Genomic DNA, 16,854 nt, shown 5'->3' on the forward strand with positions numbered 1-16,854 from the left:
TATGCCATGACATGCACACATCCACACATAAACAAGCATCCACACAAACAAATATAAAAACAAAGACACTAAAGGTATTATTATTCTATGTCAGGTGTCTGGTCCCCCATTTTTGATCACTTTTTTTTAACTACTAAATGAGTAAGTCTGAAAAAGTTAATGGCACCCCAACCTCAGCACGAACAACCCTGAGAGGAGAGAGTCTCCCAGACAAAGAGAACAAGAAAAGCAGCATCAAGTTGCATTTTCACGGACTACGTTCCAGGCGTGCCCTGGTTGCTCATGGAATTAACCAACGTCTCATGAGTGGTAGAATGATTATTTTGGGTAAATGTATTCCTTTTAGGCCGCCCAGATAAGCTACTATTGTGTTACCACAAAACCTCCCTTTTTCTTTTTACTTTCACTGGTGTCCTCAGATCTTGCCTTTATTCTCTGCTGGATGACCTCATGCAGCTTTAAGGCTATCAGGTACCAGGAGCCTTCCACTTGCTTCCAAATGCTAGAACAATCATATCCTCCAAAATACCCCCAAGTTTTCAGTTCTCTGGGAACCAAAGAACGGCAGAGAGTCTCATCTGGGTCACCAAGATGTGCTGGGAAGCTGATCTCAAGAAACAGTTCTGTGTTCGTAACAAGACACCCAAATCAGATTATACACACACACATACACACAAGGCTTTTTAAAAGTGTTGAGGAGAATGTTAACCACCCTTAAGAGCAATTTATAACAAAAGCCAAAATAGAATTAATCTAGGGCAGAGTAAGCTGAGTCGGGCTGGGCTGGTCCAGATAAGTCTAAGAAATCTGGTAAGAGATGCTGGACCTCAGGGTCAACTGTGTCTCTAAGCCGCGTGACCTCTCACGCAGCCACATGAGGATACACCACTACCACCACTACCGTAGTAAACAGACACAGAAAATGCCTATGCCTCAGTCTTGAGTCCTTTGACCCCAACTGTGGCATAGAGAACAAGACCAGAAGGAAATCCACTCAAACGTTGCCACGGACTGCGTGTAGCTTTAGCAGAACAGTGTATACCTCTTGCATGAGGTCCCCTGGGTCATTCCCTAAGACCACATACAAAAAGAAGTGTATACACATCAATAAAGACTACAGACATCTTTGCAGTCTCCCCCTCTTCTTTGCAAAACCAGATCCCAAGATGTTGAGACCATGGAGGGAAACATGGAGGACATAGAAGCACACCAATCCATTCCCGAACCAACAGGACTCACCAGAGGAAGAGTGTCCCTGCGTGCTCCTCAGTCCTCCTTCTGATCATTGTGGCCTTCCGTGTGATTCACTCTTATTCTGGGAAACACCTCCAGGCCAAGGCCTCATGGGCTGAGAGCAAGATGTCCTCTCCCGCTTGGCAGTAATTATTTCTGTGTAGGTGGCCCTGCCCTGTACACTTATCTCCTCTTCTACACATTTTGAATTTCTACAACAATGTGTTCTTAAGCTCTACACAAGAAGGGACTGTCCCTTCATTATTCTGTGCCCCCTTACACAATCATTGCTCATGAAATTGGAACCTAGGTAGGTAGGTAGTTTCCTTTATAAAGGAATCCTAGGCCTGAGATTCATGAATAGGCGGGGGGGGGGGAGCTTTAGAAGAGGTGGGGGCAGGTCGGGGGTACCGACAGGATAAGAAATTCCTCAACTCTACACTCAGGGATAGGAGTGTCCTAAAGCAGCTGTCTTAACCAGTGGGCCACAACCCCTTTGGGAGTTGAATGACCCTTATATATATGGAGGCACCTAAGACCATCAGAAAACACAGATATTTACATTATGATTCATCACAGTAGCAAAATTACAGTTATAAAGTAGCAACAAAAATAATGTTATGGTTGGAGAGCTGCAGCATTAGGAAGGTTGAGAACCCCAGTTTCTTAAGTGATCCCATACTGGGATGTTAACACACAGAAAATAAAACGCTACCTAGAGGGAACTTTCCCATCAGCCACGGCAGAGTGCAACACAGCCCAGATAGCTACAACCCAGCATGCTGCCATCTTAGCAGCCAAGAAGTTTGCTGATATTCTGATAAAATCCTGTCATCAGAGTTCCCTCTCCCTGTGCCCTTGGAAATGACACTCAGCATCCCAAAGCTTCCATTTCCCTGCGGAGGGGTAATTACACCCTCATCACAATGCATTCAGTCACAGCCCCCAGGAATCAAAAGCTCAATGCCTGGAGGTGTAAGCGCCTGGGGGTTGGGGGAGCCTCCAAGACTATCCTGTCCAATCCCTTCTCTAAATGATGTCTTGTGTGACGGGAGGAGACTGGGGGTAGGGGGACGGCAGTGGAGCACAGAGGACCCCTTGATAACACTGAAGACCAGGAGAAAGCAAAGCTTGGCACCAGACACATGAGAACCCACTAAAACCCTACAGCATTTGGGGGACAGGCATCACTTCCCATCCTTGATTATGTAACCAGGCTTAGGAAAGGAGGCCCAGCAGCTAACAGCACTGTACAGCACGAGGACATGAAACTCAACCAACACCAGGCATGGGTGGCACACAGCTTTGTTCTAAGCACTGTGGTTTCAGGGCCAGACTGAATGCCAGGTTAGCCAGGGCTACAGTGTGACAATGCCTCAAACCGAAAAAGAATTTTCTTCATTGCCGAGCCCAAAAAAAAAGCAAGATGCAGGAGAACAAATTACAGTTCTAGCCCTAGCACCCTAGCACATAACAGCTAAAATGTATGTCCTGGGATGAGACTTAATGGTGGGGCACTTGCCGGGCATGCACAGGGCCCTGGGTGCCATCTTCCAAACTGCCACAAATATAAATAAACCATCCCAGGTACTTGGAAATGAAGATGAGGACAGCAACCAAAATTACCAGCACACAGTCACAAAACCAGATAGAGAAGTGGGTGATTTTAACTTGGCACAAGAGACACTAAATACAAATGGCGTGACTCACGTTTTTCATCGTCAGCATGCACCAGAGAGGCTGCCCTGGACAATACATCCAACGGCGTCTCCATTCCTGGGTGAGCCTGAAGGGGAAAGGATGGGTGAAAAAAAAAACAAACAAACATGTGAACAGAACTTACAGGACTCATCTGAAATCCTGGTACCTAACAGCCCGCTGGGGTTACAAACTGAAGTAACTCGGAAAAGAGAAGTGAAGATAATTAACCATCAACTACAACTAGCTCTTCTTTTGGAGAGACAGCAGAGCCCTGGTCAGGAATGAAAACTGGTGATAAATTGCCAAGCCCGGGAAAGCCCTATTGGAGCTCTGAGGAAAGATGTTGATAATTCAAGCCCGTGTCACTGGTGTTTATAAATATTTACGTACATTGATGGCGAGCCTGTGCAGACACACCCCATAAAAACTAGTCTGGGGAACAAAGGCTGTCTGTGAACACGGCATTGCCACCAGTCTGGGAGTTTGGCGGTGGCGGTGATCACTGCCAGTTATGCGCCTTTGCAGAAACAATTACAACTGTAGTATTTTGTCCTTTTGCCTTTCCCAGCTGAGAGTCACTGAGCAACATCAACGGCCTCAGGACAGCCAGACAGCTGCAGTTTCGAATCTGCAGCATGTGCCCAAAACACTGAACCTCCTGGCAGGTTAAAGCACATTTCGAGTCCAATGGGAATCTTCTGACGTCGTCTCATACAGTGGACCTTGTGACCACTGGCACTGAGTTCTGTGCCATGGCGTTTTACGAGCCTGTTTTGTTTTGCAGCCCTGTGCAGTGAACCCCAGCCTGGCATGGTACACAGACCTGACCCCAGCCCAGATCGCCATGCTTTTGTCGACACGGGACTGCCAGTGGAACTGTTCCCACGGATTATGATGGAGCTGTAAAAGCAGAGGCTACAAGAGATTTAAAGGGACAAGAAATCCCTAAAAAGCAAGGCTGGTTCTGACCAGTTTTCCTTTTTTAATAAAACAGCCCCACCAAATAAAGAGACATATTCCATTATCGTGGGAACGCCCACTATTAATGCAGGAACTAAGGAGGAAAAGTTCAAAATGCCACTTTTTAAAGACACCCAGCTTTTACTCAGTACTTGTCAACACTTTCTACAACCGACTATGAAGGTCACACAGTGTGTGGCAGCAGGTCTTCCTTCCCTCCTCCTTCCTTCCTTCCTTCCTTCCTTCCTTCCTTCCTTCCTTCCTTCCTTCCTTCCTTCCTTTTATGGTTCTTCAAAGACAGGGTTTCCCTGTGAAGTCTTGGCTGGCCTGAACTCACTTTGTAGACCAAGATCCACCTGCCTCTGCCTCCCAAGCACTGGAATTACAGGCATTCGTGAGCTAGCCCTCATGGGCTTTTCTTTCTTTCTAATGCAAATACTTCATCCAGCAGCATGACTTCGCTTCGTAAACATGGAGGATGTACTTGATGTTAAAGGAAGGGACTGGGACCAAGATAAGCAGCTGCCTTCGAAGAGCTTGTGTGGCACATGACTCTCCAAGAACTCAAGCTACAGGGTTTCCAAAGCATGGCTTTGAGATGGCTCCATGATTACGAGCACCTGCTGCTCTTGCAGAGGACCCAGGTTTGATTCCCCAAAACCTACATGGCCACTCACATTTATTTCTCTTCCTCTCTACCCTTACCTCCATGCCCTCATGTCTCACATGCAGGAGTCAGAGGACAACTCACAATTGGTTCTCCCCTTCCTGGGACTAGAACTCAGGTATCATGTTTGGTGGCAAGGGCCTTTACCTGCTGAGCCATTTTGCTGGCCTGGGGGTTGTGTGGGGAGCACTTTTTATTTGGAGAATCTAAATTCATTTGGAAAGTCTTGAAGCCAACTGTGGTAAGCAGATTTCTTGCTTGTGCTGTCCCTGTGCTGCTGGGCCCTCTGCAGGGGACAGAGTGCCGCACACAGGCCCTTGCCCCACCTTCCTCAGGCTCCCTGCTAACCTGAAGATGGCCTAGGGTGACGGTGGATTACAAACAGCTGTGTGAAATTCCAAAAATTTCAGGAGCCTTGCCCTGCAGGGCACCGGGGGACTCTAAAAGGTTGTGGGAGAAAGCAGCTGAGGAACCTAATGAGAGGACATCTGTGGGAGCCGCGTGAGATAAGGACAAACAGGGAATGGGCTTTCCAAGAATTTGTGTATAAGGAAGTGCATGCCTGCCATACCAGCACTGGGGAGGCCAAGGCAATAGGCTGAGAGTTCAGGTGCTGCAGAGGTGTCCCAAAGGTTAAGAGTTCATACTCTGCTTGCAGAGGACCTGGGTTCGGTTCCCAGCACCCACACTGGGCAGCTCAGAGCCACCTGTAACACCAGCTTCTGGAGACTCTTAACATCTGTGTTGTCTGTGGGCCTCTGCACTTACGTGCACATACCCACAACCACCACACATACATGAAGATAATTTAGAATCTTTCTTAAAAGAAGAGAGTTCTAAGCCAGCCTGAGTTTCATGAGATTCTACGCCAAAACAAGAACCAAAAAGAAAGAAAATACTTGTCAATACATGTACAAGCATATTAAACAAGTTGTAGATAACATAGTATATTTCTATAGACGATGAGGACTGGGCATGTAGCTCAGTAGGGGAGCATGGCTCAGTCCCCAGCGCTCAGTAAAACCAAAGCGAGAAAACAGTTCCCTATGATAAAAAGAGAAACCTTACTAAAACAGGCCAAGTATCAGCCACTATTCTTTACAGGGTGACCTAGGGTGGTCTCTGTCAACATGGGAGTTGAGACTGAGACCTGACAGAGAAATTAGGGCAGAGGGGTCAAAACCCAGAGACCCCTTCAAGAGGGGTGTGGCTGCCTGGCCCATCTCTGGCCTCAAAACACAAGCTCAGCCTGCAGAGGCCTCTCAAGAACTAACCGCAAGCCAGACAAAGAGGCACATGCCCACAACCCCAGAACTCAGGGAGGCAGAGGCAGGCAGATCACTGTGAGTTCAAGGCCAGCCTGATCTACAAAGCAAAGTCCAGGACAGCCAAGCTACCCAGAGAAACCCTGTTGCAAAAAAACAAACAAAAACAAAACACAACAATAAAAAACAGCAAGGCGGTCAAAGGGCAGGCCCACAACATTATCTTCTGCTCTTATAGGAGCAATAACCAAATACAGAACCATTTGGTACGTTGACACCTGGACTAGCACTGAAGAGAGAGGAATACAGCGCAATGCGGTGAACAAACCCCTTCTGGACGGTCCTGCAGCCTTTTCTTCATGGCTACTGTCAAATCCAAGCATAACTCATGAAAACACACACACACTCACACACACGGGTGTCAGCGATATGTGTGTGCACCCATGTGCATGTCTGTCTGTCATGCCAATGCTCATGTATTTCCTCTGCCAGCCTCACACCCTTCTTAAGGTTGACTTGTCCCCAGTCAAGAGGGAGGAAGAAGCCTCCAACTCCGACGCTATCGATCAAAACGTAGGAACTTTCAGTGCTACCGTGAAGTTCAACTACAAACCTGAGAACCATTTTCCCTTTCACACCAAAATAAGTATCTGTGCCTTTTCAGTCAACAATGGGACAGCAGCACCTGCCTTGGGAACAGAATTATTACAGATATCTGATTTTTTTTTCTTCAAGTGAAGGATTGGAATTCAAGGCACGTGTCATGGAAGTTTTCAGGAGATTTCCATGATGGAAGGTACAGAGTTGGCGAGCTCCTCCCAAGGAGCACCAATGACTATGTCCATCTAGATCGAATTTATATAGATTTGCTTGCCTGGAACAACCTTCTAGCCAGCATGGCCACCGGTGGAGATGGAGATGGCAGGAGTTACCATCAAGACACCTAAAGTTCCTGTCAGGATATCACTTGGTCACAAGTTAAAACTGTCTCAGGGATGTTTGGTGGCTTCCCCAACTTCCAGCTGCACGTGGTTAAGTGTCCCCAAATTCCTGCTGGCCCTGTTCCATCAGCAGTCCAAACCATTCCTCGGCCAAGCTCACCCTCCTCAATAAGAGGCAGCGCCCCAAGCCAGAAGCGGCAGTGTTGCCCATGACTGTGGCCTTCTTGGCCATCGACAGCTTAGAGGACTTCACCGGGCCTCTTATCTTTCTATCCAACAGCAGATTTAGACAACACAGAAAACCAAAGGTGAGTTCCCTATCTGCAGCAGACCATATTGTGGTTAGCTAGGAAACCGAAATGAAGGGACAAGCCAAACAGTCACCAAATTCCAGAGGCCACAAGCGACTGCATCTCCATGAGGACCCACCAGCTATGTGACACGCTTTAGCCACTTCTCAGACCGCCCCTCTCTGTTCTTCTTGCTAAAAAACATGTCCCATTAGTGTCCCCTCCCCCCTTTTTTTCTTCTAATCTTTTACTATTCATTAAAAGTCAATATAGCCAGAGCACTAGTATCAGAAAAACCAATTTAATCACAGATAGGATATTGTGTGCTAGGCTTTGCTGCAGATGTCTAAAGCCCATGGGATGACCAGCCATTTACCTTCTCTCCAGGTCCCCTGTCCCTATGGTGGTTTGAACAAGAAATGTGCACATACACACGTATACATACATACATATATATGTATACACACACACACACACACACCCCAATAGGCTCATGTATTTAGATACTTGGTCCCTGATTGTATGTAGTACTGTTTGGGGAGAGTATATAGAATCTTTGGGAGTTCAAGCTTTGCCACATCACTGTGAGTTGGGCTTTGAGGGTCTGTAGCCTTACCTTACCGTTCTCTCTGCTACCTACTTGTAGATAAAAATAAGCTCATCCAGATTCCTGCTCCTACCACACCAGGCCTTCCCTGCCACAAGGTCTAGGCCTCTGAATCTATAAGCCAAGATAAAGCCTCAAGTTGTTTCTGGCCATGGTATATTATCATAGCAACAGGAAAGTAATAACACAACCCCTTAAAGGCAATGATGTTATGCACAGTGGCACTTGCCTTAACCTCAGCCTTCAGGACACCTGACTATCTTCCCCTCTGTAACTCGGTACCCACGAGCCAACCTCATCCCATTCACTCCTTCCTGGTTTTACTATTTTTTTTAAATATGTGTGTAGTGTGCATGGTGATCATGTATGGACATGTGAGTGTGTACATGCAATGCAGAGGGCAGAAGCTGGCACCAGGTGTCTTTGCGCATTCACTCTCTGCTCTGCTCAAAAGAGGCTTTGCTGCTGAACCTGGACCTTGCTGATTTGGCTAAACTTGGCTGGCCAGATATCTTCCATCTCCCCAGCAGTAGAATTATAGCCTATTAAAACCACCCCTTCCTCAGGCGTGCCCAGGAGAGCCTTCAGTACCCCAGCTTTCCATCCCTGGGCATGTCCAAACATGGGTACCGACCTACATGGCTATCCCTTTGAAGCACCAGGGAGGCCAGGAAGTTAGCCAGCTTTGACTTAAACCCACCTCTTTATGTCTGCTGTACACCAGCAGGCTTAAAAACCCATCACGGCAGATGCCTGAAATTCAAGTAATAGCCACACATGTCCTATGAATTTAAAATATACACACATACTCAAAAGTCCTCATTAGGGTTCCTCCAGGTAGTTGTTAATAAAAAGCTGCACAGCAAAAGCTGGCACCGTTGGCAATGACCCCCACGGTCCTAGAACGCGTTCCCTTCCTGCAAGGGCTTGAAGCCCCTTCCATGCACCTCTGCAGGAGATGAGTGTCCTCTAGAATGCTTCATCATCCTACCTTTCAAACTGGGCACATTGGACTTCAGAAAGAAGTATTAGGCCCCTGCCATTAATTCACCGCTACCATTAATTCACCTCTACCCACAGTTCATCTCTACCTTTCTTTGCTGAGCTACAGAGGACCTCAGTGGGCTTGGACTGAACGAAGGGGGCACTGTTCTGGGCCAGAATCCTGAAAGAATGTACTGCTTAATGTTTTCTCACGCTACAGTGGCCCAAGGCTTGACTCTGCAGCCTTCCTCAGCCCCACAGGAAGGAGAGATGTGACTTGTGTCTAGTCTCCTCACTGATCTCGTGCAGTGTCTACCAACCCCAGGCGCTGTCTACTGACCCCAGGCGCTGTCTAACAATCCCAGTCACTACAATGCCATTGGCACTGGGGAAAAAAAAAAATCACGGCTTTTTCATAGGGCTGGGGAATCCAGGCCCTTGAGCACAGGAAGAAACCACTCCACACTGAGCTACATGCTCAGCCCTGACAACACAGTTAGCTCTCCACCGCGCAAATGCACAGACTTAGGAAATAGAACACGAGCCAGCGGAGGCCATCTACACAGGCTCAAAGCTTCAAGGCCAAACCCATAGCACGCTACATGACCCTTCGGCAAGGCTGCCTATTGCCAGCACACACTCTTTCTGCAGGCTGAAGCTCATTCATCTCTCTCAGAGAACCCATGGAGAGTAAACCATGTGACCAGCACACACTGACATACTGTGTCTAAAGGCTTAAAACTTCTTGAGGAGTCTTCCAATTCTCAGCATTTTTCAACACTGTTGTCAGCCTACCTAAAAGTGAACTTTATGACTCACAATCACCTGTAACTCCTGCTCCAGGGGATCCCACACCCCCTTCTGGCCTCAACTCCCAGTCTGTCAAAACATAGATAAGTCTTCTAACTCGGGGATATATGGTATCATTAGGCCAGACTGGCCGTGGCCATTAGGAACTACAGTTAGTTCTCTTAACTTACTATAACTAAGTTCTATAAAGCCAGCATGAACTGGGGCTGGAGAGATGGCTCAGTGGTTAATTCCATGCTCCTGCACAGAACCTGGGTTTAGTTCACAGCACCCACGCGGCAGCTCACATGATTTATAACTCCAGCTCCATGGGCTCTGGCTCTAGCCTCAGTGGACTCTGCACATAAGCACACATGCGCCCATGCACACACATAAATAAAAATAAGTAAATGTCAAACTCCATAAATACTTGAGCAGGTCCCTTTTGGCCTCTAGACACATTTTTCTGACTGACCAATCCACAGCCTTGTTTCAAGTGTGTTTCTGTTTGAACACATCTTACTGAGTATCTGTGGACTCATTAACATGGAGTTCACAGCTCCCGGCTCTGCCACACACCTGGGAACCGCATTTTCCTCATAATCCATCTTCCACACAGGGCACACCATAGTCTCCCTAGCTGAAGGCACTGAAGCATCTTCACTATCATGCTTGGAGAGTGTTTGAAACAAGGCACCCACAAAAAGCATGACAACGAAGAAAGGACAACATGGTACTTATGCCAGCTCCCTCCCCGACACCCACCAAAGCACGACATGCTTACACATAGTGTGAGCTGGAACAAGACTGAGTGTCACCCTACTGAACCCGATTTGGGAAATGCGAGTGGAGAGACTCAGACCTGTCCAACCCAGCGGAAGCTCTGCTTCGGGAGCTGCTCACAAACTGCGGTGAGTGGCAAATGTGTAAATGTGAAATGCGGCCATGGACTCCCTCTCACTATCAGACAGGAGGCATAAGGCACACAAAGGAGATCCTGAAAGCTTTTGCTCCTTTGCCAAAGAACCATTAAACTAAATCCCACATAGATTTCCGCCTCCTACCCCTGGTGTCAACACTTCCTTACTCTCCTCTCTTGGCAGTGGGCACCTTCCAGTTCTGGCAACCCTGCCTCTAAGTTCCTTGACACTGCTATTTGTTCTTTAGGTGGACAAATCCCTGCCAACCAGATGGTAACAGTCACCTTAAATCACCTGGTAGTCTTCTATCAAACTCCAATAGGTAGCCTGTATTAATTCTGAAAGTTCCCCCTTGGAACCATGAATGGCCCTCAGCTAACATATCCAGTGGAGGTGGCCTTTTGTTTGTTTGATTTTTGGTAAGATAGGGTCTCCTTTACCCAGGTTGCCTAGAACTTGACATGAAGCCCGGGGACAGTCCTGTCCTCCTGCGTGAGCCTGACACATGTTGGGATTACAGATGTGTGCTAGTATACCGAGCCTCAGAAAGTTCTCACACACGCTTTTCTTTTTCTCCAGGTTTCTCCTACCTTATCAATCAACAACCTGGCACTGAAAATCACCAGTGTCCACAATTCCCTTGCATTTCCCAGGTGTTTGGCTTTTGTTATCAGAACCTTCCACTGCCACTGTTTTATAAAGTCATACTCTAAGCTCCAGGAAAACTCTTCATGTTTGGGTATCTTCCATCTCCTATTTGAATCTGTTTGTTTGTTTGTTTGTTTGTTTGTTTTGAAGACAGCTTCTCACCCAATATACAGCTCACTCTTGCTAGACCCTCAGAAGCCAGAACATCTGAAAATCTAGAACTGAAGCTATGTATGGTTGCAAGTTGCCATGTGGGGTGTGGGGAACCGTACCCAGTCCTCTGAAAAAAGCCATCCATGCTCTTATTTGCCAAGACATCTCTCCAGCCCCTGTGGCCTGCTTTTCAATGGGTGCTGGGGATATGAACTCAGGTCCTCACGCTTCCTCACTGACTATGTGACCGGCCGACCATCCTCAGCCCCATGACACAGCTTCTATTGTCGTTTCTCGTTCTTGTTTTATATTTTTAAAAAGGTTGTGCGGATAAGCTACAGAAGACAAAAACCTTAGCAGACGCAATGAAAGACTCCGCTGAGGATCTTTTGGCAATCACCAGAGGTGTGTAATGACATTCCATTAAGGAATATTTAAAGGTGAAAGTTTTACTCTCAGAGGCCTGTCTGCAGGAAGTGTTGAAATCAAGCTTCAAGTCACTGGAAGTTAGCTGGGGAACTAGTACCCGGACCATGTTCACGAAGCACTTTCAACTCTTCAGAGATATTTCTAAACCTGACACAAAATCTGCCTGAAGCACATTGTTCTTCTGGAATTCTGGAAGCTCTGATGTACTGGAATAAAGTGCCAATGTCTCAAAGAAGAAAAGTAAACACACTAGAGAGATGGCTCGGTGGTTAAGAGCACTGGGCGCTCTTGCAAAGTATCTGGTTCAGTTTCTAGCACCCATATGGTGGCTCACAGAGCTCTGTAACACCACCACCACCACCACTACCACCCCGGCCAGGGGACAGATATGAAGCTCTTGCGGTCTCCCCAGCCCTGCATACATGTGCTACACAAACATATGTGCAGGTAAAACACGCAAACCTATAAAAGAAAACTGTAAAAGTGTTAATTAAAAAAGAATGCAGACTGCTAAATATCTCGGGTATTTATCTGGGCAGAACCAGAACGTGGCAGGACTAAAGTCAAGTCTCCAGACGCCCTGAGCTGAAGTGGTTTTTACCACAGCATTGGAGGTTTTGGAATGCAGACGTGGTTATTGACAGCAGAACTATTTTCTTAATTGCATTGTGTTTTGGTCAACACAAAAAATTAGTTCACATTCTCTCTTCCAAATAGAAGGCAAAGGCAGACTGCCCAGAATGTTAAACAAGAGCGCACACGCACTCACAGGTGGCAAGGCAAATCGGCCTGAAATGAAAATTTTGTCAGTCAAAACACCAAGTATCCCGGGTGTGGTTGTGCACACCTTTAGTCCCAGCACTTGGGAGGCAGAGCCAGACCGTTCTGAGTTCGAGGGCAGCCTGGTCTACAGAGGGAATTCCAGGACAGCCAGGGCTTCACAGAGAAACCCTGTCTTGAAAAGCCAAATAAGTAAATGAATAAATAGAAATAAAACCACAAATGGAGGAAGACAGCTTCTCAGCCCAAAACACACACAACCGCGGGGTGGGAGGGATGGCGAACTATCCCGGGTGCAAGAGAGTCTTCTGAGGAAAGTACCCATAAATCTGTCATTTAAAGGAGAGGTGGAGAAACAAGACCTTGCTAGAAGACACTACAAGCTTCGACCCAGCCCTGAGGTCTCTAAACGTCCCACTCTGCAGGCCTCGTGGGCATGCGCGGACTCCTAATTAGCTTCTGCAGGGAACAATGACTGAAGAGGCTGGAGAGGAGGTGAAGTTCGGCACACCAGAATGGTATGCAAAACTGACCTTCAAATCCTAAATCACAAATGGACGTGTATTGTTTTTTTACTTTGTTCCCAGAAGGAAAAAAAAACAGGCGCCTACTTTCTTGGGTTTAGGGAGGGGAAAAAAAAAAGTCAAAACTCCACCGTCAGGGTGGTAGTAAAATTCAAAGAGAGGGTTCTGTGGACGTGGTAGCTCACGCTTTTAATCGCAGCACTCCAGAGGCAGACGAAGAGGCAGGTGGATCTCTTTGGGTTTGAGGCTAGCCTGGTCCACAAAGCGAGTTCCAGACTGGCCAAAGCTACACAGAGATATCCTTTAAAAAAAAAAAAAAATTAAAGCGGGTTCCGATAAACACTTCAAGCCCGCCCACCTCCCCCACACCAGGCTGCTGGTTCTTATTAACCAGAGGAGGAAACACAAGGAACAGACAAACGGGACCAACGATCAAAGTGAAACCGACTTTTTAATCATCTCGTTGAAACCGACGAACGCAAAGCCAGGAAAGCACCAACGACGAGGCCGGCCCCAGTAAGTCCTGTCATCCTTGCCTAAGACCTCGGTGTCTCTGTGAGATGAATTCGAGAGACTCTAGAGCAAAACAAAACAACCCCCCACAAAAAAAAAAAAAAAAAAAAAAAAAACAGGCAAGGACCGGAGCTTTCCGGGGAGGCCTCGCGGGGTTAGGGAAGGGAGCGGAGCCCTATTTCGAGCTGAGGGGAGGAAACGTGCGGGGAAGGACGGGTCCCGCAGCCCAGAAGCGCCGCCGCCGAGACCCAGAGGGCGCCTCGCTCCGGGGCCTGTGCGCGCGCGCTCGGGACCTGGGTCAGCCGGAGCTGGACGGTCCCGCGAGCTTCAACAGCCGCCCCCGGTCCTCAGCGGGTCCCGGTCTCCCAAGGTGTCCGGACGTAGGCCGGGGTCCCCCCACACTCACCGCTTGCGCGCCTCCTCGGGCCGGCCGGGCCCCGCCGGGGGCGCTGGGGACGGAGGCGGGGCGCGCGCGGACGCGGGAACGCGCTCCCTCTCCTCCGGGCTCTCCAACACGCGCGCACTCTCGGGAGCGCGAGGAATCCCTGGAATGAGGCGCAGCCCGCCCGCGCCCGGTCTCCTCCTGGCAGGCATGGCCACGCCCCGGGCACGCCCCCGGCACGCCCCTCCAGGCCGGGCAGGTGGAGCCGCGCCCAGGTGAGCCCGCGGGGCCGCGCTGCACGACCCCGAGCGGTGCGCGTGCCCTCCGGCGCCCCGCGCGCTCCGGATCCAGAGCTCCGGCTCCGGAGGTCGCTGGGGACCCGTTGCTCCCCGCGAGGAGCTCCAGCGGGGCAGGGCACGTGGACGCAGCGTTCCCCAACATAACCCCCCCACGCGCCACACCCCAGAGCCCCCCGGGACGCACCTTCCCAGTGGACACCCGCGGACACTCTCGTAGGTGCCCAGGTGCCCGCCGCCGCCGGCCACGCGCGTCCCCACGCGCTCGCAGCGGGCTTCCGCCCTCCCGAGCGTCCCGCCACGCTCCGTGGCCCCGGCTCCCCGTAACCTTCCCGCTCAGTCGGCCCCGCGGGACCCCTGGGGTCACTTTGGCAGACACCCCCCCCACACACACACACACACACACACGGATCCGCCTCCCAGCAGCCCGAGGGCAGGCGCGGCGGGAGCTGCTCGGGAGTCTAGGCTCCGCGTTTGCACCCCACGCGGCGGGGAGCTCCGCGGGGCGCCACCCGGGGTCACTCGCAGCCTCGCCCTTTGGTCACCGGACCCCAAGCCCAAAGCTACCGGGACGCGACAGTCCCGCAGCCTCACGTACCTGAAGGCACAGCGCGGTGGCGCAGGCTCGGGAGGTAGGGACTCGGAGGGGTGCCGCTCGGAATCAGAAGGGCAGCCCGGGATCAGAACACCCCGAGCCGGCTGGGTTCTCTCCCATTCCACTACTCCACGCGCGCGCGCGCGCCCACACTCACACGCGGTCTCTCCCCCCTCCCAGCCACTAGCAGCGAAGAGGAAACGCTGGAAAATCCGAGCCGCCGACGGGGCACCCCAGGCGCGCGCTGCACTTTGCTGCGCTGGGCAAACTCCTGCTGCCACCGGCCAGCTCTGCAGTGGGACGGGCAGGGGCGGGGGAGGAGGGAAACGCTTCCAATTGGTGCTGGTTCTGGCGGGGGCACGTGACCAGGAGAAGGCCAGGCCTGGCTTTAATTTCTAGCTGTCATTCTCTGGAGATATTTGGGGTGGGGGAAGGCCCCAGTAGCCCTGGGCTCTCCATTGTTTTTCTCATACTGCCACAGTTAAGGAAAACATTTGCTTAACATAACCAGACGCTAAGTTCATAAAACAGGCAGAGCTGGACTTCTGGCTGGTTTTACCACAGTTCCACCTGCATGCCTTCTGGCTGTCCTCGAACCTTTGTCTCTAGAAAACACACACACACACACACACACACACACACATACACATACAGAGAGAAAGAGAGAGAGAGAGAGAAAGAGAGAGAGAGTCTTTTGTGCACTTGCCATAAGCTAGAGTCATTTGAGAAGAAACCTCAATTGAGAAAATGATCTGTGGACAAGCCTGGATTCATGATGGGAGAGGAAGGGCCCAGACAAAGGTGGGTGGGAACACCCTGGGCAGGGAGTTTTTGGGTGAAAACGGGCTAAGCAAGCCATGGGGAGCAAGCCAAGAAGTAGCATTCCTCCATGGCTTCTGCTTCAGGCCCTCATCTGACCTCCCTACAAACTGTAAGCTGAAATGAACCCTTTCCTCCCGAGCTGCTTTTACTCGAGGTGTTTACCACTGCACAGAAAGCACACCAGACAGCGACAGCCTGGACCGCCAGGGCTTCCCCCAAGAAAGGGCTCCAAGACTCCATAAAAATAATCAGTAGCTTACTTCAGTGTTGGAAAGGAAAAAGTGTTTTCCGGGTCCCAAGCTATTTTCCGTTCTGTTACTGGGTCGTATGGCATCCCCAGCAGGTTTCCATCCACAATGGAATAACAGAAGAGGTAGGGGCAGTTCATTTCACAAAACAGGTTCCCTGGGGCTTGCGGCCCTTCATGAGGCACACAGGTACCAAGTAAGAAGATCCAGGTGCGGCCACCCTCAGGTTTCCTAGTTATTCCTTTGAAATTTGTGGGTCAGGAATCCCAACAAGAGGCAAGAGTTTAACAGTTAATGGGACTGGCTGCTCTTCCAGAGGACTCCAGTTTCATTCCTAGCATCCAAGTCAGGGGCTCACAACTGTTAACTCCTGCTAGTGGACGTCTGCTGCCCTCTTCTGGACTCTGCAGGTACCTGCACTCACATGTGCAAACCTACATACAGACACACATATACACATAATTTAAAAATAAAAATAAATCTTGAAAACAAAATCAGGGATCAATGCTAGGAAGGCTCCCAGACTTTCTGATGATGGTGCGGCATGGTGTGGTATGGTGTGTGTGTGTGTGTGTGTGTGTGTGAGTGTGTGTGTGTGTGTCCATCGCAGGATAGTACTTAACTGCAAACATCCTTACTCTCTGAGCCTCACAATGATGTTTTGAAACTTAGACTGTAGTTTATCAAGTCGCTTTGTTTGAGACAGAGTGTCTCTGTGTAGTCTTGGCTGTCCTGGACTTGATCTGTAGACCAGGATGGTCTCGAACTCAAAGAGATCTGCCTGCTTCTGCCTCCTGAGTGCTGGGATCACAGGTGTGCACCACCAAGTTTATCGAGTCTTAAGAGTGGATAAAGAGCCAGGCTGTGGAGGCACCTGCCTTTAATCTCAGCACCAGGGAGGCAGAGGAAGGTAGATCTGTGAGTTTGAGGCCAGCCTTGTTTACAGAGTAAGCTCCAGCACAGCCAGGGCTACACAGAGAAACCTGTCTCCACACCACCACCCCAAAAAAAGAGTGGATAAAGAAAGTGTGCAAAATACACTAATGGGGAATGAGGACAGACAAGGGACAATTTGGTCAGGCACAAGAAGGTGTCAAAATGAAAAGA

General features: G+C 49.6%; 1 protein-coding gene across 2 annotated transcripts in view; it reads right to left on the reverse strand.

The window, feature by feature from the left end:
* The window catches only part of Vgll4 (vestigial like family member 4), a 114,017-nt gene extending 99,068 nt beyond the window's left edge, over window positions 1–14,949 (reverse strand). Inside the window, exons 1-2 of one of the 2 annotated variants that reach the window (XM_021653473.2) lie at window positions 14,681–14,949; window positions 2,944–3,019 (exon numbers count right to left, since the gene is read on the reverse strand). In XM_021653473.2, the coding sequence (XP_021509148.1) occupies window positions 2,944–3,007 (64 nt within the window). In that variant the 5' untranslated portion in view covers window positions 3,008–3,019; window positions 14,681–14,949. Of the gene's footprint in view, window positions 1–2,943; window positions 3,020–13,810; window positions 13,939–14,680 lie in introns of those variants that run through there. The other variant, XM_021653474.2, reaches the window with a different exon arrangement.
* Between the last annotated feature and the right edge of the window lie 1,905 nt (window positions 14,950–16,854).

Source organism: Meriones unguiculatus, chromosome 5 (genome assembly GCF_030254825.1).
Source record: "Meriones unguiculatus strain TT.TT164.6M chromosome 5, Bangor_MerUng_6.1, whole genome shotgun sequence".
NCBI lineage: Eukaryota > Metazoa > Chordata > Mammalia > Rodentia > Muridae > Meriones > Meriones unguiculatus.